This window comes from Hibiscus syriacus, unplaced genomic scaffold (genome assembly GCF_006381635.1).
Source record: "Hibiscus syriacus cultivar Baekdansim isolate YM2019G1 unplaced genomic scaffold, ASM638163v2 tig00110893_pilon, whole genome shotgun sequence".
Lineage (NCBI taxonomy): Eukaryota > Viridiplantae > Streptophyta > Magnoliopsida > Malvales > Malvaceae > Hibiscus > Hibiscus syriacus.
In genome coordinates, this window is record NW_024062901.1 from 2,746,635 (window position 1) to 2,767,528 (window position 20,894).

At 35.5% G+C, this 20,894-nt stretch overlaps 2 protein-coding genes across 4 annotated transcripts; both read left to right on the top strand.

The window, feature by feature from the left end:
• The first annotated feature begins 7,928 nt into the window (after positions 1 to 7,928).
• On the top strand, positions 7,929 to 13,924 carry LOC120145768. Of its 3 annotated transcripts, none has more exons than XM_039159515.1 (11): positions 7,929 to 8,431; positions 8,792 to 9,020; positions 9,446 to 9,593; positions 9,978 to 10,085; positions 10,247 to 10,404; positions 11,063 to 11,228; positions 11,585 to 11,724; positions 11,863 to 12,544; positions 12,643 to 12,755; positions 13,171 to 13,426; positions 13,545 to 13,924. In XM_039159515.1, exons 1-11 carry the CDS (start codon positions 8,257 to 8,259, stop codon positions 13,842 to 13,844), a joined length of 2,475 nt encoding a protein of 824 aa, XP_039015446.1. In that variant the 5' UTR covers positions 7,929 to 8,256; the 3' UTR covers positions 13,845 to 13,924. The 3 variants fall into 3 exon arrangements, with proteins under 3 accessions (XP_039015446.1, XP_039015447.1, XP_039015448.1); XM_039159516.1 differs by having other exon boundaries at positions 11,588 to 11,724; positions 13,545 to 13,923; XM_039159517.1 differs by having other exon boundaries at positions 13,171 to 13,415; positions 13,545 to 13,688.
• A 3,240-nt stretch (positions 13,925 to 17,164) lies between these two features.
• Positions 17,165 to 19,230, top strand: LOC120145046 (RHOMBOID-like protein 10, chloroplastic). Its single transcript, XM_039158956.1, has 9 exons — positions 17,165 to 17,391; positions 17,481 to 17,743; positions 17,839 to 17,893; positions 18,010 to 18,090; positions 18,161 to 18,257; positions 18,343 to 18,410; positions 18,573 to 18,671; positions 18,891 to 18,932; positions 19,006 to 19,230. Exons 1-9 carry the CDS (start codon positions 17,248 to 17,250, stop codon positions 19,150 to 19,152), a joined length of 996 nt encoding a protein of 331 aa, XP_039014887.1. The 5' UTR covers positions 17,165 to 17,247; the 3' UTR covers positions 19,153 to 19,230.
• Positions 19,231 to 20,894: the final 1,664 nt, after the last annotated feature.

Consider the following 20,894-nt stretch of genomic DNA (forward strand, 5'->3'; position numbering starts at 1 on the left):
GAGATATGGCAAATGGTATGGCACCATTCCAAGTTCCGACACTCAACAACAACAACTACGACAATTGGAGTATCAAAATGAAGGCACTTCTTGGATCACAAGATGTGGGATATCATAGAGAAAGGCTATAATGAGCCTGCGGATGATGATGTTTTTGCTACTCTTACACCAGATCAAAAGACAACTTTGAAGGATTCAAGAAAGAGAGACAAGAAGGCTCTCTACCTCATCTATCAAGCATTAGATGATGATGGTTTTGAAAAGATTTCAAGTGCAAGCTCTAGCAAGGAAGCGTGGGAGAAGCTGCAAACCTCTTACAAAGGATCCGAGCAAGTGAAGAAGGTTCGTCTCCAAACATTAAGAGGTGAATTCGAATCCTTAAACATGAAAGCATCTGAGTCTATTTCAGATTATTTCTCAAGAGTAGTAGCTGTTTCTAATCAATTAAAAAGAAATGGTGAAAAGTTAGACGATGTGAGGATAATAGAGAAGATACTCCGTTCGTTGGATCCCAAATTTGAGCACATCGTCGTGACGATTGAAGAAACTAAAGACTTGGAAGAAATGAAGATCGAACAGCTCCAAGGATCATTGCAAGCATACGAAGAGAAGCATAAAAAGAAGCATGAGTTTACTGAGCAACTCCTCAAGCTGCAACTCAAGGATATGCATGAGAGCCAACGCAATGATAGAAACCAACGTGGCCAAGGCAGAGGTAGAGGCCATGGACGAGATGGAAGTCGAGGTCGTGGACGAGGCTGGAATTACAACAATAACAATTCCAACAACAACTATGAGAAAGGAGAAAGCTCAACACGAGGCCGTGGAAGAATTAATCCAAACTCAAAGTATGACAAATCTCAAATTCGATGTTATAATTGTCAAAAATTTGGGCATTATGCTTCAGAATGTAGAGCTCCCAACAACAAAATTGAGGAGAAGGCCAATTACGTGGAGGAAAAGACAGATGGCAAAGAAACTCTTCTTCTAGCACGAAAGGAAACTGATGGTGGCCAAGCAAATTCCTGGTATCTTGACAGTGGTGCAAGCAATCACATGTGTGGAAGGAAAGACATGTTTGTGGAGCTAGACGAGTCAGTAAGTGGAAATGTTTCGTTTGGAGATGATTCCACAATAGCAGTGAAAGGGAGAGGTAACATTCTTATCCGTTTGAAAGATGGGAGACATCAATTTATTTCAAATGTCTACTATGTGCCCAATATGAAAAGTAACATTTTAAGTTTAGGGCAACTGGTAGAGAAAGGTTATGATATTCATATGAATAATTATAATCTTTCTATAAAAGATGATAAGAATAACTTCATTGCTAAAGTGCCGATGTCAAAGAATAGAATGTTCTTGATCAACATACAAAATGATGTTGCAAAGTGCCTGAAAGCTTGCTACAAAGATGCATCATGGCTTTGGCATCTTCGATTTGGGCATCTCAATTTTGGAGGTCTAGAGCTATTATCTAAGAAGGAGATGGTGAAAGGACTACCTCACATCAACCATCCTGACCAACTCTGTGAAGGGTGTCTAGTCGGGAAACAATTCAGGAAAAGCTTTCCAAATGAGTCAGAGACAAGAGCTAAGAAGCCACTTGAGCTCATCCATACCGATGTGTGTGGACCGATCAAGCCAAGCTCTCTCGGTAACAATAACTATTTTCTTCTCTTCATTGATGATTTTTCAAGAAAAACCTGGGTATATTTCTTGAAACAGAAGTCAGAAGTTTTTGAAGTCTTCAAGAAGTTCAAAGCAGCAGTGGAGAGAGAAAGCGGTAGAAAGATCAAAGCCATAAGATCCGATCGAGGTGGAGAATTTACTTCCAGGGAGTTTCAAGAGTTCTGTGAAGCAAATGGAATTCGTCGACCAATGACAGTTCCTAGATCCCCCCAGCAAAATGGTGTGGCAGAAAGAAAGAATAGAACAATCCTCGACATGGCACGAAGCATGCTCAAAAGCAAGAAACTACCCAAAGAATTTTGGGCGGAAGCAGTATCGTGTGCAGTCTACTTGTCAAATCGATCTCCAACAAGAAGTGTATGGGGAAAGACACCGCAAAAGGCATGGAGTGGAAGAAAGCCTGGCATTTCCCACTTGAGAACCTTTGGAAGTATAGCCCATGTTCACGTACCAGACGAGAGAAGAACAAAGCTTGATGATAAAAGCGAGAGTTTTATCTTCATCGGCTATGATGCTAATTCGAAGGGCTACAAGTTGTACAATCCAGACAATAAGAAGTTTGTGATTAGTCGAGATGTGGTCTTCAACGAAGAAGGAGAATGGGATTTTAACTCTCATACAGATGACTTCAATTTCTTTCCTCAGTTTGAAGAAGATGAGCAGACAACGAGGGAGCAACTAGATGAATCTCAACAAGAGCTTGCAACTCCACCCACTTCACCAACATCAACCACTCAAGGAGACTCATCACCTTCATCATCGTCAAGTGGGAGTCAAAGTGAAAGAGTTGTGCAACGTACAAAAAGCCTTAGAGATCTCTATGAGGTAACTGAACGACAAGATAATCTTACATTATTTTGTCTGTTTGCCGATTGTGAACTAGTGAGCTTTCAAGAAGCGGTACAAGAAAAGAAATGGAGAGATGCGATGGACGAAGAAATCAAGGCCATCGAGAAGAATGACACATGGGAACTTACCTCACTTCCCAAGGGACATAAGGCGGTAGGTGTCAAATGGGTGTACAAAACAAAGCAAAACGCCAAAGGAGAGATTGAAAGGCACAAGGCGAGGCTAGTTGCTAAAGGCTATAGTCAAAAGGCTGGAATTGACTATGATGAGGTATTTGCTCCTGTTGCTCGATTGGAGACTATCAGACTAATCATTTCTTTGGCAGCTCAAAACAAGTGGAAGATACAACAGATGGATGTAAAGTCCGCCTTCCTAAATGGAGTTCTTGAAGAGGAACTTTACATTCAGCAACCATCAGGCTATGAAGTCAAAGGGCATGAAGACAAGGTGTTGAAGTTGAAGAAGGCTCTTTACGGGCTAAAACAAGCACCAAGGGCATGGAATAGCCGAATCGACAAGTACTTCCAAGAGAATGGCTTCAACAAATGTCCCTACGAGCATGCTCTATATATCAAGATCAAAGATGAAGATATTTTTATCGTGTGCCTCTACGTGGACGATTTGATCTTCACTGGAAGCAACCCAAGCATGTTTAATGAATTCAAGGATGTGATGATGAAAGAATTCGAGATGACAGACATGGGGCTCATGGCGTACTACCTTGGCATTGAAGTTAAGCAACAAAATGATGGAATTTTCATTTCACAGGAAAGCTATGCAAAGGAGATACTGAAGAAGTTCAAGATGGAGAACTGTAAGCCAATAAGCACACCGGCAGAATACGGGATCAAGATGACCAAACATGAAGAAGGCGAAAGTATAGATCCAACATTCTTCAAAAGTTTGGTAGGAAGTCTACGCTATCTAACTTGCACGAGACCCAATATTCTTCACGCAGTTGGATTGGTTAGTCGCTACATGGAATCCCCAACAACCACCCATTTTAAAGCCGCAAAGAGAATTCTTCGCTATCTGAAAGGTACAATTGACTTTGGCTTGTTCTATTCAGTTTCTAATGATTACAAGCTTGTTGGATATAGCGACAGTGATTGGGGTGGAGACATAGATAATCGAAGGAGCACTACTGGATTCGTATTTTTCATGGGAGATATTGCATTCACATGGATGTCAAAGAAACAACCGATTGTCACATTATCCACTTGTGAAGCGGAATATGTTGCTGCTACCTCATGTGTTTGTCATGCAATTTGGCTTAGAAATCTATTGAAGGAGATTGGTTTGATACAAGAAGAGCCTACCAAGGTTTGTGTCGACAACAAGTCAGCCATTGCCTTAGCGAAGAATCCAGTATTCCATGATCGAAGCAAGCACATTGATATTCGCTACCACTATATAAGGGAGTGTGTTGCAAGAAAAGATGTGGAAGTTGAATATGTGAAGTCACAAGATCAAGTTGCTGATATTTTTACCAAGCCACTGACCAGCGAAGACTTCTTAAGATTAAGGAACCTACTAGGGGTCACGAGATCAAGTTTAAGGGAGGGTGTTGGATCATAAACTTGATCCATTATGGGAGCCTAAACCCAAACCCAAACTAAATTGATGTCATTACTTACATCATTTAATTAAAGATGTCATTGCTTACATCATTTAATTAATGATGTCATTGCTTACATCAATTTAGTTAGGTGAGAGTTAGATATTTGTTGAATTTGTAATGGTTTAAATTAGTTTATTTGTGTGGTGTAGGATTGTTCTTGAGTAGTATAAATACCCCTTCCCATTTTAGTTTTAAGCATCAAGAAAAATTAAGAGCTTCTAAGTGAGTGAAGAAGCAAAGTCTTATAAGAGTGAGTTGTAGTTCTTGTTTTTGAGTGAGAGTACTCTTGTAATATTTGTTTGAGTTTCAATAAAAGTTGTTTGTGTGAGTGTTTTATTTCCAACAGATATACGCCATTACGTTAAATTAGAGACGTCCATGAATCGAATAAGCGACCGTATAAGACGTTGATTGATTTTGCTTGCAGAGTTCGTATATAATCAGAAATTTGACGTTGCAATAGTGGATAAAGAGGGACATGATACATGTATGCACTGTTAGCGATAAGTCCATACAGTTCTTTGATGGGGATGATAATATCACGCTTTCATTTGGTCCTAATTACTTCCTTTGCAGCTTCCCTGATATTTGCGCTATTAATCCCTGAATTCTCCACAAATATTAATATTCTACATCTGATTATAAACAAACACTAAACAAGACAAAGAGAGATTACCTGAAGAGTTTCAGTAGGTTTACATTTCTTTCAAAGTTGCAGCAACAAAGAAAAGATTGATCCTTGAAGGGTATTCCGTGAACTGCTCTTAGGGTTTCTCCGAGAGAATTTTACAGAGTCCGTTTGACATACTGGCCGCCTCCGGTACTCCACCAAAGTACATCAATGGAGGTGGACAGTATGCCAAATTGGCTCTGCAACAAAACCTCTGAGAAACTCCCAAAAAGAAAAAAACCAGAAAAGAAAGACGAGTACTCAGCTGGAAGCTTGAAGGGGTTTATATGTAGAACTAAAAGGGTGCATGAGCGTGCTTTTTTCCTGCATTTGTTTTCTATATAAGGTCAAATATTCAACTAAGATCGTCTACTTTCATGGTTTTACCTTGGAAAAGAAGGATGCCCTAGGCTTTGACAACGAAAACACACTGCAACCTTAACAAAGCTATATATAATGTTTACATTCGAGTATGAGATTTCATGTACGTATCTTTTGGGGTTTCAAAATGCTTTTTTTTTTTCACCAGCTTCAAAAAATAAGGGCAAAGCATGGGTTCGTGAGCTGTTTTTGTCTTCCACTCAGCAGTACCGTTAATGGCTTTGTCAACTCACCTTGTGAATTCAAACTTTCCAAATCTCTGTCTTTTGATTGTGTGCTTTTTGCAAATGATTAGTGTTGTTTTTTTGTTGGAAAATCAATGGTGTTTTTCAAGCTCAGAATTTGGATGATGGTTGAAAGCCAGACTATTCTTTTCCCATTACTGTTGTGCGTTTTTCAATGCCATGCTGCACTGTTGTAGCGCATGCTGATTATGCAAAGAAAGCCGCGAACTGTGTTTTGATTAGAAAATGAAAACGATTTGAATTTCTGGAATCAACTTTTTATACCTCTATTTCGAGCATTCTCATTGGGAAACATATGGATCAAAATGGGTCGGGTTTTTGGTCCATCCGACTCGACCCGAGAACAATGAAACTTCTACCCGAGACCCGATCCGACCCGACCTGAAATAATAAAAAATTATTTTTATTCAATAAAAATAGTGATTTAATTGAAAAAAATTATATATAGAGGGATATTATTGTAATTATTCCTAAATATATAAGGTAAAATTATATTTTTTTCGAGTCTGGTCGGGTCGGGTATTTTTCACTCTAAACCCGACCCCGACCCGAATATCACACTTAAAAAAACCGACTTGAACTTGAAATTAAAAAAAAAAATATGACCCGATCGGGTCGGGTCGGAACCCGTTGGGTTTGGATTGTTTGGCCATCCCTAGGGAAACATGACCCCTCTTCTTTGGGCAATCAACCCTAATCTTCGCTCAAATTGAGCCACCTCGTCGATACAAGAATTATTGTTTGAGTATCATGAATGCCAAAGTCCTTCAATGTTAAGACAATTAAAAGTTATTTTAAAACAAATATTATCTTATATTTTACCGTAGATTAATAATAAAAAACCCTAAACCCTAAAATTTAAATTTAAACGTGGAGGGTCGATGGATAAATATTCATAACTTATACAAACCCTAAATGTATTGGATTTCAATTTCAACTTTTTTCTTATTTGATTTTAACCACAAAGTGAGTTTTCTTTTTAAAAAAAAACTATTTATTATTAGACGTATCATCGAGTGACTTAAAATGTATTTTACCCAAAAATAATAATTGTGATTTACATGCTGTTATCGTCATTGTTTTTCTTCTACCTCTATTCACAACAAATAATCAAATATAATTATTTATGAAAAGAAAACCCCCGACCAAAACTGTTTTCAGGACAAAAAGGAAAAACCAGACATTTGATTATTTGTTGTACAAGTTGGTTAACAAAACAATTTTTATTAAGAAAGCAGATATTTAAGACAAGCTGGTCAACGTATGCTAAATGAGTATTTTGCGGGAAAAGGAAAAAGAAAAAGAAAAAAATGCTTAAGATCGCTTAAGGTCACTTTTGATTTTATAATAGATTTAATTTACCATTTATGTTCCTATCGTATTTTTATATCGATTTAATCTTAAAATTATTTAATTACATCCTTTTATATTTTATTTCTAATTTAAAACTTTAAATTAGGGTTTAGATTTAAAGTTTATGTAGTTATAGTTTAAGGTTTTTAATTTATGATTTTAAGTTAGAGATAAGGTATAAAATTATACAATTGAATAATTTTGAGGATTAAAAATACAATAAGAGTTAAGCTAACAAATCTATGTAATAAGGAATTTGCCACGGATATAGTACAAAATTTTGGGACAAACAGAAAAAGTTCCAAAAGTTGGATACTTGAGTTTGGTAGTTGTAGCTAAATTTTGGTTCATCTGATTTTAAAAAATATTTCATAAATTAATTAAATAGATGTGTTTATCGAGCGAGTCGATAGTGAGTTGGGTAGTGCTCGACTGTGCTCGTTAAAAAATTTTGTTGCTCGACTCGTTGCTCGTTAAAATTGTGATCGACTAATGCTTGTTAAAAAAAATTTACTGCTCAAATCAACTCGTTGCTCGTTAAGCTCGACTCATTGCATGTTAAGCTCACTAAAAGAATTACATTTTTTTAACTAAAAATAAAATTTACTAATACTATAGGAGGATATTAGTTTGATTTTTTGTATTAAAATAATATTATTAATTATTAATATTTTATTATTTATTAAAAATAATATATTAGTTAACTTATTTTTTATTTTTTATTAATAAATTAATAATTATTATTTAGATTTATTTTTTGAATGAAATAGTTTTGAAGTAATTACTAAAAAAATATTTTAAAAAATTAATGAGTTGCTCGCAAACTTATCGAGTCGAGTTAGACTTTGCTCAGCTCAGCTCGTTAAGGTCTCGAGTCGAGTATTTACCGAATTTTGACCTAATCGAGTTTGAGCTACTCAACTCATTAATCACCCCTATAATTAAACCTAAATTTATATGTTTTGGTAGTGAATTTATTTAATATGGTAGTTGTATTCCAAAATTTTGGATTTTTTTACATAAATTTGTATGCTTTTCTTATTCGTAGGGGTCAGGTAGTAAATATTGCAAAGTTTCTAATTTCGGTGCGTATTATTATTGTTTTCCTCTTTTCCTCAGATTGGCTAGAAATTACCTGGAAAGTTAGTCCATCACGCTTCTATGTTCTTCTTCTCTATGGAACTTCGATTCCTTTGATCTGATTTTCCAACTTTCTTTCTTTAGAACTCTGTCTCAAAGCTTGAATTCTTAACAGGATTCATTCAACTTTCTTAAAGTCAAAAGCTTAAATTTCTCCAAGGCCTCCCAGTCAAAAGAAGCCCCCTTATTCCTTTTTTAATTCCATTATTTAATAATTGGTTTAACTACCTGCTTGATTGAGTCTACTTATGGATTCAAAACCTGAATCTTGAAATCCCAGCCAAAAAAAAAAAGAAACCAAAAGGAAAATGTTCACAAAATTGCCAGTTACCCACCCGAAAGCATCTAATTTTGGGTTTAACAATTTGATTTCTGGCAATAAAGACGTTTCCAAGTTTGGGTATTTCTCAATAAACTCTGTTTCGCAGCTTAAGTTAAGGTTCAAGCTTGTGGGAGCTCATGGGGATAGATGGAAGCATACCGGTATGTATAAGTTCATTTTTCTTTTATATGTGTATATATATGTATTGGTTGAAGATAAATTTTATCAACATTGTTCTTCAATTTCTTCTTTTAAGGTAGTTTATGTTGTCAGGTACCCAGGTCTAACATTTTAGCTACTGGGATGAGATACTTTTAAAGTCTATATTGTTGGGTTTTGCTAGCTATATTTGTCCTAATAGTAGCAGTTCACAGTAAATGGAATGATTCTCTATCTTAATAAAATATATTAAATTTATCAACTAGTATTTGCTGAACCAAATTGCTTTTGATACTTAAAAGTGGATTATTTTATTTGATTCTTAGTTTTATATTTGCATTGCACCTTTGTTGTCTTGACAGATGCTGTGCAAGAAAGAATAAATTCATGGCTGTCAAAGACTCAGCATTTTTTGACTGAGGTAACTTCGCCTCTAGTAAAAACCAGTCACAGCGGAAAGCCTGATACTGGAAACGAGGTCGACACTCAAGACATGGACGACATTTTCTTGAGAGAACAGACTGTTACTAGTGGAATGCCTAATGGAATTCTTTCATTTGCTGCTATTGTGTCTGTTGAGCAGTTTAGCAGGTGAAATTATCTTTTACTACATTTTTCAAGTATTTTTGTGAATTATGGATTTTATGCATTGGTATGTAAAAATCTAGTGGTTTCCATATATAAAAAAGGATCCTAAAGGCTATGAATGGTGAATTCAGTTGGAGGATTTGGTTGAGTTAATGCATTAGCATGTAAAAATCTAGTGGTCTTCATGTTAAAATAAGACCCTGAAAGCTATGAATATTGAACTCGGTTTGAGGATGTAATTGAGGTCATTGCTGTAACCATTATTTGGTAAACTTTAAGTGTTGTGCACAGTAATGTTATAGGAACCAAAGAACTTTAGCTTATCCAGATTTCTGCTTTCCATTTCTTACACAAATATTAGTGATTCATCTATTGTTTTTGAGTTTCCAGTTGGATCAGGGTTTGAATCTTAGAAGTTAAGTTTGCAGGATGAATGGATTGACTGGGCAAAAGATGCAAAGGATATTTAAAGCCCGGGCTCCTAAACTTGTCTATGATGATGCTCGTAATTTGGTGGAGTATTGCTGCTTTAGGTTCTTGTCAAAGGATGCCTCTGATCTTCATCCCAGCCTTAAGGTCTGCTTTAGGTTCTTTCTTATTATTATAACTATTTTCATTTTCTTCATAAGATGCTCGGTGAACAATAAGTGAAGATGATCTTATGGCCTTTTCCATACTTTCTCACTTTTGTCCTTATGTTTCTTACAGGTTGCATGCCTATTATGTGACCTGTTTATGAATTTTGCAATATTCACTTCCAGTTTTACACAAAATTTAAAACAATGATAATTGATAATTTTAAAATTTTTCATATGATGTACGATTGGCAGTTCTACCACCACTATCAGCAGTTTGTGAGCTACAAAATCAGTAGCTTCCTCCTCAGTTCCATCTATGTCTTGGGAATCATGAAGTTCCTGATTAGCTGTTCTTTCTTAACGAATTTTGTTATGTTTGCAGGAACCTGCATTCCAGAGACTAATTTTCATCACAATGCTTGCCTGGGAGAATCCTTATAGTGATAAAATCGATTTGCGTGCTCATGCTTCAAGAAAATTTTCTTTCCAGGTTCCATTCTTTTACTATCTTTTGAAGCATTCTGAAATTATATTACCATTGAATCCTCCCCCGGTGCCCCTCCAAACACACGCATACAGAGAAGAATTCTTTTATTTTGCATTCAACAGTATGATCAGTGAAATTATTTATTTTTATTGGTGGTATTGAAGGGAAAGCTGGTGGGAGAAGAAGCCTTCACTCGGATCGCTCCTGCAATTCCTGGTGTAGCTGATCACTCAACAGTGCATAACCTTTTTAAAGCTCTCACTGGTGATGAAAAGGGCATCTCATTAAGAGTGTGGCTAACTTATATTGATGAACTTCTCAAGTAAGTTCTGATTTCATACTTCTATTCTACTAGTTCACATTAAACTTCCATGATCAGATGTGAACCAACAGTAGATACATAATCAGCAATAGCTCAACCTCGCCATGTTATTAGCATTACTGAAGAGCGGGAGGAACCCTATATGACTAACATAAAAATAACAACATTAATTGAGCTGGCGTAGCATTTTCATGTGTCCAGGCCTGCATTTTTTGCATTTTGCTCAACTCTTTCCACTCAGTACCGTCCAAATCCCTTATTAATTGGTATGGTGTCATAATAATAGATCCAAACTTCCTTAACTAGACGAGATAAAATTCGTTTTTCTATTTCTTTTATTTTATGTACTCATTTTTAAGCGACTAAATATTCTTTTGTTTCTGTTTTCCTATTTCTTTGCTGCCTTTTCATTATTTGAACTTCATTATTTAACACCTGCATATTTTTAAAGAATGTTTAAAATCGGTGTAGCGGTTAATGGTTTCTTCTTTTCCATTTTTTTGGCAACTTTCTCCCCCCTCATTTGAACCTTTACGATGAAAAACATGATGGTATTGATCAATGGATCTTTCATATCTTCTGTTGGCTAGACTCATTTCTGTTAACTAGTTCCTTTTGGATTCATTATGGTAAGCTTGATTCCTTCTGGTTTGTGTAGAGTGCATGAAGGAAGGAAATCATATCATAACCACAAATATCCTCAGCTCTCAGGAGAAAGAATCTTGTGCATTGGTTCCGGCAAGAAACGACCTGTTCTAAAATGGGAGAATAACATGGCATGGCCTGGAAAACTTACTCTAACAGATAAAGCGCTGTATTTTGAGGTACTTGTTGTCCACGATAACTTATTTATCAATTTTATGTTGTAACCTATAATACCTTTTTTCATCAGTTCACGAGTTGACTGATGTTTCTAATTGATAGATGCATTAACAGTTTCCTCTTGTAATTTGTTTTCCGGTTCTCTTCCTGAAAATATTGGTTTCAATCATGAAAATGAGTAGAAAAGTTTGAAATTTTTTAAGACGTTTGGTAGAAAACTTAAAATTAGAATGATCTTATGTATTGAACTGGTCCTTTATTTGATTTTATGGGTTGAACAGCCGAAGCTTTCTATGGAACTGTTCCTATTATTGGCCAAAAAATTGTAATTAATGTATCGGTGGTTGTCATGTTGTTGCAGGCAATAGGATTTCAAGGGCAGAAAGATGCAATAAGACTTGATCTTACAAGGCATGGGTTGCAAGTTAAGAAAGTAAAAGTTGGACCTTTCAATTCAGGGCTTTTCGACTCTGGAGTAGCTGTTTCATCTGATCTGGGGTGAGTTTCTCCAATCTTGTTTTGGTGAAGGATTGGTCCTGCCTTTATGTATTATTTTGATTTTCTGCTTGTTTTGGTATAAAAAAGATCTCTTTTACTTAAATGAATAGATAACTTTATATTTGAACTTTTATTCAGGTCATGGGTGCTGGAGTTTGTTGACTTGGGAGGTGAAATGAGACGAGATCTGTGGTATGCGTTTATCAGAGAAGTTATTACTCTACACAAGTTCCTTAGTGAGTATGGACCGGATGACGATGATGGATCACTCCTTCAAGTATTTGGTTCTCACAAAGGGAAGGAAAAGGCAATGATGGGTGCAATTAATGGCATTTCTAGACTTAAAGCACTCCAGTCTACCCGAAAGTTGTTGGATGATCCAATCAAACTTGTCCAGTTCTCCTTTTTGCAAAATGCACCCCATGGTGATGCCGTTTTCCAAACTCTAGCCGTAAATTATTGGGGTGGACCATTAGTTGCAGAACTTACAGACTCAGGGTATACGCAAGCACAAGGGAGGACCCCTTACGAAGAGACATTTGAAATCAGTGATCACGTATTTGACATAGATGGAAGTGTTTACTTGCGGAAGTGGATGAGATCTCCGTCTTGGGGTTCTAGTGCTTCCATTAGTTTTTGGAAGCATTCTTCTATCAAACACGCGGTTGTGTTAAATAAAAACCTTGTTGTAGCTGGTGAGACAATAGTAGAAAGGGCAGCAGCAATCTGCAAACAGAAGTACCAGGCCGCAGAGAGAACTCAAGCTACAATTGATGCTGCAAAAATTCAGGGAATACCCAGTAATATAGACCTTTTCAAGGTTTGGCATATATTTGTCCATGTTTAGTCCTTCTCATCGGTTACCTTTTGATTGTATATGTCAATTGATCGAACTTGTTGGAAATTCTCTTTATGCAGGAACTTATTCTTCCTTTTGCAATAACTGCTAGGAATTTCGAAAAGCTTAGACGCTGGGAGGAACCGCGCTTGACTCTCTCTTTTCTGGCATTTGTATATACGATTATTTTCAGGTACACACTTTGCATATATTATTTCTAGGCAAACAATAGTAACTTTCTAAATGGTGATATATATAATTTGGAGCAAGATGATGATTCATTTATGCATGAAGAACAAGATGTCGTAAATAGTTTACGATGACCAACTTGTTAGTTTTGAATACAAGAATTCGTGAGCTATCCTCTATATTTCACTCTTAACATTTAAAATTTGATAAATGATACAAAATTTTTTGATGCTTCGTGCTCTATGTTTTGGTCTTAACATTTAAATTTGAGAAATGCTTACAAAATTGTTCCTGGCGCTAGAGTTTTTGTAAGCATTCTCGTATTCAAATAGTTATTTAAATCGGGTTTGTTGTCGTTTTTAACTCATATCACTCCATGTTAGCACACTAAGCTGATTTCTTCAATGGTTACATCCTAGGAATATGTTGCATTATGTGTTTCCCGTGACATTGATCGTCTTAGCCACTGGCATGCTAACCCTCAAAGGGCTCAAGGAACAAGGACGTCTCGGTAGATCTTTCGGGAAAGTCACTATCTGTGATCAGCCACCTTCGAATACTATTCAGAAGATCATAGCTTTAAAAGATGCCATGCGCGATGTGGAATATTATCTCCAGAATCTGAACGTTACTCTCCTTAAATTACGCACGATTCTCCTTGCAGGTCAGCCTCAGGTACGATATCATGTTTCACGAGGGGCCTAGTAAAGAATGATGAATGCAATAAGGATTTTTTTGTTTCTTTTATGTTGCAAATCTGCCGGAAACCATACTCATTTAATCATTTTAACAGGTAACAACTGAGGTTGCACTGGTGGTGTTATCGTCTGCAACCGTTCTTCTCATTGTTCCTTTCAAGTATGTTCTTGCCTTTCTTCTATGCGATCTCTTCACTCAGGAGCTCGAATTCAGGAGGGAAATGGTTAAGAGATTCTTAAGTTTGCTGAAGGAGCGGTGGATCACGGTACCTGCAACCCCGGTGATTGTATTACCGTTCGAGGACAAGTTGAGAGCTGCGAATCAAAGAAGTCGAATGGATAAGAAAATAAATCAGAAAGAAGGCAGGGCAGTCGCACGCCTTGATAGTTTTTGACATCCACTGTAGTTTTATAATGAAAAATCTTTACCATTTTGTATACAAGAAAGGCAAAGAACGTTTGAGTTTCTTCATTTTTGTATAGGACATTGCCACAATGATATATGCGGCAATTTATTTCGAATTGAAATGAACTTAACATTTATACTTCAAAATACGATTTTATGTCTAACAAACTTTTAACTAACAATAGGTATCTAACGTTTTTTAGTTACACTTTTAAGTGCTTATCGTTATATTTTCTAAACTTTTAGATGTCTACCGGAAAAGAAAAACATTAAAAAAATAAACCCCTCGTGTCGTTCCTCTCTCTCTCTCATTCTCCCACGTCGACGGTGAAGGACTATCACCGGTCGGGTTTTGCTCGGAGCAAGACGAGAAATCCAACGGTTGTGGCCGTGTAACCTACGAACGACTGTACTCATCGATATCGTCAGAAAATAGCAACAAAAAACTTAAAAATCCGACGACCTTCGAGGCTTTTTTCACCACGATTGGTGCAATTTCACGGTGGGTAGGGGATTGGGTTTTGGTCGCGATGACGAGAATGTTTTGGTGGTGTCAATAGTGACGGCCACAGACTGACAATAGCTAATCGACGGCGGAAGATATAAAATTCAATTAACTTTTTTAAAATAAAATATTTTTTAAAATTTTATGTGTGACACGTATTAAATAACAATCAAATTTAACGATCGTTACGGTTCAGACACTAAAAATTATAACATTAGAAACGTTAAACATTTGTTATTAATAAAAAAAATTAGACACTAAATCGTATTTTCAGACATAATTTAAAGACTAAAAAAGTGTATTAAGCCAAAAAGATAATAAGAAGAGATGAATATAAAAAAATTACACATAATAGGTATGATTTAACGTCACATTTTGGAGAAATGGAAGACATATATTTATATTTTAATTATTTAATTTTAAATATTAAAATTTCTGATCGCCTATTTGTAAGATGTTATTATATGATTTAAACGGTAAACTTTTAATATTTTATCATCTTAAATATGTTAATGCAAATTAAATTACTTCGATAGTTAAATGATGATTGTTATTTTTAAAAGTATCGAGTTTGAATATTACATTTGTAGAAGTGTTTGACCATTCATTAATAAACGACTGAGAATATTTTAAATAACTACTGCCTTTTAATCACCTTAAACATGTCAAATTATAAATTGTCATTCTTCTATGTTTGAAACCTCAAAATCTATCGATTTACTCGAGTTTATTAGAATTGTCATTCTTTTATATTTCTTTTAGTCTTTAAACTTTTAAATTTACATTCGAATCTTTTTAGTCATCGATTACTATAATAAGTAAATAATAGAATTGAAAAAGGAAGATGGGAGGCCAAGGGAGGAAAGGTTGAGATGAAAAGGGTTGAAGATTAAAAAATCATCGAAATGAAGAGTTACACCAAAATAACCCCAGTTTAATTCAATAAAAATATAAATAATGAAGGATAAAAACGCCGCTATATGATCGAAAAAACGTCACTAAAAATTTGTTTTGTTTTGTTGTGGTGAGTTAAGAAGCTGATGGTCGAAGTGGATAGCAAAGAGGCATGAAAAATTCTATAGAAAAAGACTCGAATAGAGGTAGAACGAACGTCGGGATATCACATCAAAGAGGTAATCTAAAGAGACTGGAAGATTAAGTTTTTGCACGTGCACCGTGAAGGAAATAAGATAACATATGAAATGGCAAAGCTAGCTCAAATCCAGGGTCGGGGTTAGGACGTTGGAGGTCCTGTGTAAATTCTTAAAAAGATGACATTAAATCTTAATTTTCTTAGTAAAAATTGCAAAGCTTGAATACAGTATATATAGGGAGATTAGTGATATTACTAACTTAAATCATAACGATGTGGGATAGGGAGATCATGAAAATGAGTTCATTTCTCGTAAAGTGGAGTTAGACAAAAAAAATGAGATTTCTATTATAATAAATCAGATTTTTTTTAGTTTCATTAATTTTTTTAAATAATTTAAAATGATTATTGCAAGGTATATTCTTCTGACATAATTATCCAATTCTAAAGTTTTAGAGGGAACATCGATCTTTTCTATCACTCAAACTATTCAATGAATTTTTTAATCTAAAATCGTATTTGATATCTACATAATTGAAATACATAACTAAGTTGGATCAAAAGAGAGTTTTTTTCATTAGTTTGAAATAATTATAAGGTAATATATATTTGAACGACTTTCAACTTTTTGATAATAAATGTTCAAACATCTTTACACAAGTCGTGCTCGAATCTAAAACCTTTAGACATAACAACCATCCCTTAACTATCAAAATTACGTGATTCGTGCTCAAAATATAAGTTACTAAGATAATGCAAGAAGCACAAAAAAATTTATAATTAAATGGTCAAAATAGAAATACATTCAAAGTTAAATTTATAACGAAAATTTTCACGAAATAGGCAATATACCGGAGCCGTGAGGTGACCCTTTTAGCCAGTAATCAGCATTGACACAGAAATCATAGCAAATCCGCACCTTGCCGAGGTCTTTCTCGTATTATGTCTCTCCGTAGACCACCGAATTGATTGGAATATGATCATGAAAATTTAACTATGCACTGCACGGACCTTGTTATTTCCTTTTTCCGGACAACCCTCTTTCTCCGAGCCATCGGAGTTCGGGTTTCCCCATCGACACTGGATTCAACCTTTCCTTGTCTGATGCCGAGAAGTCCAAAGACCAGAAGTAATGGCATTCTTGGATATAGACCATTTAGTAGATGACTTACCCCACACAAAATCTGATATCTGAGGTTTGCATAGAGTTCAAGTAAAGCACCATAACCGAGCAAATTGGTGCCTACGGAATTGTCATATATAACCTGCCAATAGTAAAAATCAAACTCTACCATCATAATGTATCTGCTGGACTTTGTTTAGACTTCAGAGCTGGAAAAGAAAAGGATGTAATCCAATGTGCCTGCTTTCTCCTTTGCTGTTTAATGTCATTGTTGAGGCGCATAACATTTCCAAAGCTTCATCCTTGAACTTGTTCACCTGCATTTAGATTGGTGCCAACACATTTAGTCTATATACCTCGAGATGTTAGTAAATGTTGTAGAAAGACAACCTAAAACCTTTACAAGATAGCTAATTCTTCACAGTACTGATGGAAAACGTTTGGTATCAAATTGAGAAAACATGTAAATGTTAGGGTGCAAAAAATGCATTAAGCTAAGTAGAGGACTAGATCCCAAATTTTAGCATGTAAAGGGACTAAAAATATAGTTACCCCTAAAATAATTCCTTAGTGCTATTTTTCTTGACCCTCAGAGCCAGACATTTGGATTACTTGAAGAGCAGTTCAGTTTCGGCAAGACACCGGTTCGGTCCTTTCTGGGTGTTGGATTGATGGGTTCAGCCGTGCCTCAGCCGTTCCATTTCCAGTGGGGTTTATCATCGAGAGTAGAATCCACTCACGTCATCACCACGGCAGCTTGTCTCCGCCTCAGCCACCAGCTCCGCTTAGGGTTCCACCTCTGCTCCTCCTTCAAGGTACCCCTTTCCATTACCACCTGGGAAAATCCCATCAAACTAGTCAGTAATAAAAAAAGATCAATTTTTTTAACTTTCTTGTCGTACAGAAACTCTGCCATCTGTGTAATGTGCCTAGTTTGAAGGATGTATGGTCCGAAACAACTTCCAACTTCATGGGAACTTACAATTTTCAATTTGCAAATGATGTTGTCCCTTCATGTTCATCATTCGTATGTTTCTTTAATGGGGAAGAACAAAGAAAGGGTTTTGGAAATGAGGGTAATAGTGGATCATCCAAAATGGAAACTTCCAGGAGAAATTCATTTAACAAAAGGAACTGGACCAACATCCTTTTAGCTATCAATATCTTGTAAGTTTTCCCCTGTCGAAACGATTACATTTTCATTCAACAAAAGATTGAATTGTCTGTATAAAAGTAAGAAAACTAAATTATACCATATGCAGAATGTATGTTGCACAACTGGCAACACAAGGGAAGCTGTTGCTTTGGGGAGCTAAGGTGAGATTCGGATCGATTCGTGAAGAAAAATTCGGAGCCGAATCTGTTTCGATTTCATCATAATTTTGGAAACTGTGGGTTGATATTCAGATATTGGTTATTCGTATTGTATACAGATTAATAATCTTATTGACAAAGGGCAGCTTTGGAGGCTGGCTACATCTTCTCTTTTGCATGCAAATTTGGGGCACCTTATGGTTTGGTTTCGAATTTCTGAATTAGGAAGTTTATTTCTTCATTTGGTTTAAGAGAATTTGTTGTTCTCAGGTCAATTGTTATTCTTTGAATTCTATTGGCCCGACTGTGGAGAATTTAAGTGGTCCGAGGAGATTTCTTGCAGTTTACCTGACATCTGCAATTTCAAGTAACAACTCAGAAACTCATTACAGTAGGTTATAAATTGCTTCCCTTCTGGAAAGATTTTGACTTAATCAATCGAAGAAAACTAGGTGCCGCTACGAGTTACTGGTTTTGCAAAGCGCCTGCAGTTGGTGCATCTGGCGCAATCTTTGGATTAGTAAGACATCTCGATGCTATTCACAAAATAAGATAAACTATTCATAAGAAACTGTTCCAACTAGTGGTGCTCTCTTGAAAACCTTTTTTTAATTAGAAAAAAAAACTATTGTTATGCTTTTATCTCGTATGTGTCACATTTAAGATTCTTTTGTTTGTCTAGGTTGGTTCTGTTGCTGTGTTTGTCATGAGGCATAGAGGCATGATCAGAGATGCCAAAGAAGATCTGCAGCAAATAGCACAAGTTATTTTCTTAAACATGGTACGATTTAAAGCTTTCGCTTCTCAATGTTCGAGAATGCGAAGAACCTACCATACAATGAAATATTGGAAAACCGATCTCATACATACCGAATTCAGTCACTTGCGTCTGATTTTTCCCTGCAAGAGTTTGATGCCTGAATGGGGCTTGATTTATTCAAGTTTACGCTTTTATGCCTACTTTTCTTAGCTCAGTGGCTATGAATTGTTGATCATGCAGGTTATCGGGTTAATGTCGAGAGGCATCGATAATTGGGGACATGTAAGTCGTAACTACCGTGCGTTTTTACACTTTTACTTGTGAGATTGTTCAAAATCTGAACTTACAATTTCAGCTAGGAGGCTTGGTTGGAGGAGCAGCAATGTCCTGGCTTGTAGGGCCTGCATGGAAGTATGAATCCATGACCAGCCATGGCCGGAGAATTTTCACAGACAAAGCACCACTTTCTTACCTTACTGACAGAAAACGGAAACCTCGATAAATCAGTGTAAGCAAGTACTGAAAATTGTGACAGTGTGTTCTTGGCCGTTAAGGCTACGGTTTAAATTGATTGTAGACACATTTGCAGTTGTTTGATCTTAAGCGACGATAGCCTGCTGCAAATACGATTGTATGTATTCATTCAGTCTGAATTATATTGTCAAACGTGTTCAGGGTTGTTCAAAATCAAGAAAAGTGATCAACAACATAATCAGGTTATATAGTTTGTGCAATGTTTCTTGTGTTGATACTATGTTTAAATCGAATCAGTGATTTACCAGAAAATAATCAGATGAGAATATTGATTATTGGGTAAACTACACACTTAGTAACTGATAGTCCGTTTTAATACCTAAATTTTCAATTTTTTTCAAAATCACATCAAACGTTTAGTTTTTGTTTCATTGTAGTACCCCTCCGTTAAAAACTTAACTCGTTTAATACCATCCGTTAAAAACTCTTAACTATTAGTTTTGGTCCGTTTTAGTATCTAAGTTTTCAATCTTTTTTAAAATGTAATGTTAAATTTTAAACGGAGTACTAAAATGAAATAAAAATTAAACTTTAGGTATGATTTTGAAAAAAGCTGAAAGTTTGGGTACTAAAACAAATCAAAATTGATAGTTTAGATACTAAATACATTATATACCCTTGATTATTTCAAAACGTTATTTTCTGATACCATTTGTCACGTCCTCAGAACCTTCAAGCTCAAGCTGTCGTAATATCAAAGTTAAGGTCCGACGAGAAGTGCGACCTTAGACGCTTCTTGACATTCCTGAGTCTTCTCTATGACTAAGTAAGCCTTACCCAAATCTAGTGAGCATGCAAACTCCCATGGCAATAAGTCAACCACTCACCACTTAATTACATTGGCACTTAATTACATTGGTATTTTTTAAAATTACTGTTATGGTTATCTATAAATAAATTCGGAAAAGTCAATATTCAAAACTTATATATAAAAATTCTACAATAAAAAAATAATCTATGATTTTAAAAAATAAAAAATAAACCAAATCGGTCTCATCCTAATCACCAATCTACTTGTTGCAAAGATCACGACTAAGATTGTAAAGAAATAAAAAAGATTATAATTTAAATTGAACAATGGTACTTGGAAGATTTATGATTCATGCATTTTAAGACCATCCGACCGAATTAAATAAAATTTTATTTTTTTAATATAAAAAGTATTTTTTAAGATCTAATTATATAGCGTAAGATTTTTTAGTTTTACACAAATTTAGGAATATTCGAAGAATGAAAATAAATAACTTAGATTAATAAGAAAAAATGAAAATATATTTAAGAAAATAAGAAGTTAATCTCAATCATCTATTTTCACTCATTTAATTGACTTAAATTTATGTAAAATTAAAATAAAAATGAGTTCAAAAGTCAATTATATAGGGAGAAGAATCAACACCCTACAACACCTATCTTTGCTACCTAATTATTTATATGTTGTTTTGGTACAGAGAAGAAGCAACAAGTGACTTGATAATCTCATTACATACGATGATTTTATATTTTAAAGGCTCCAATCCGCTCCTTTAGACTAGAACTAATAGGTAAAGACGAGATTACGATGATGATTAAGAAACAAGCCGAACAAAAACGGCACGTTTCATGTTTCATCAATAACCCTTCTATTCATTGGGCATCCCTTGTACAATGCTGTGGGTGGAATCTTGTGCTTGTTTTGCTGCATATTACCAATATAATCATGGGTTGGTGCCG

Coding starts and splice junctions, on each gene's coding strand:
- LOC120145768 (XM_039159515.1), top strand. CDS start 8,257: ATGTTCACAAAATTGCCAGTTACCCACCCGAAAGCATCTAATTTTGGG. Junction 12,545..12,642: donor GTAATATAGACCTTTTCAAG/GTTTGGCATATA, acceptor CTCTTTATGCAG/GAACTTATTCTTCCTTTTGC. Junction 13,427..13,544: donor TCCTTGCAGGTCAGCCTCAG/GTACGATATCAT, acceptor TCATTTTAACAG/GTAACAACTGAGGTTGCACT.
- LOC120145046 (XM_039158956.1), top strand. CDS start 17,248: ATGGGTTCAGCCGTGCCTCAGCCGTTCCATTTCCAGTGGGGTTTATCA. Junction 17,894..18,009: donor TGTTGCTTTGGGGAGCTAAG/GTGAGATTCGGA, acceptor TATTGTATACAG/ATTAATAATCTTATTGACAA. Junction 18,933..19,005: donor GCATCGATAATTGGGGACAT/GTAAGTCGTAAC, acceptor TTACAATTTCAG/CTAGGAGGCTTGGTTGGAGG.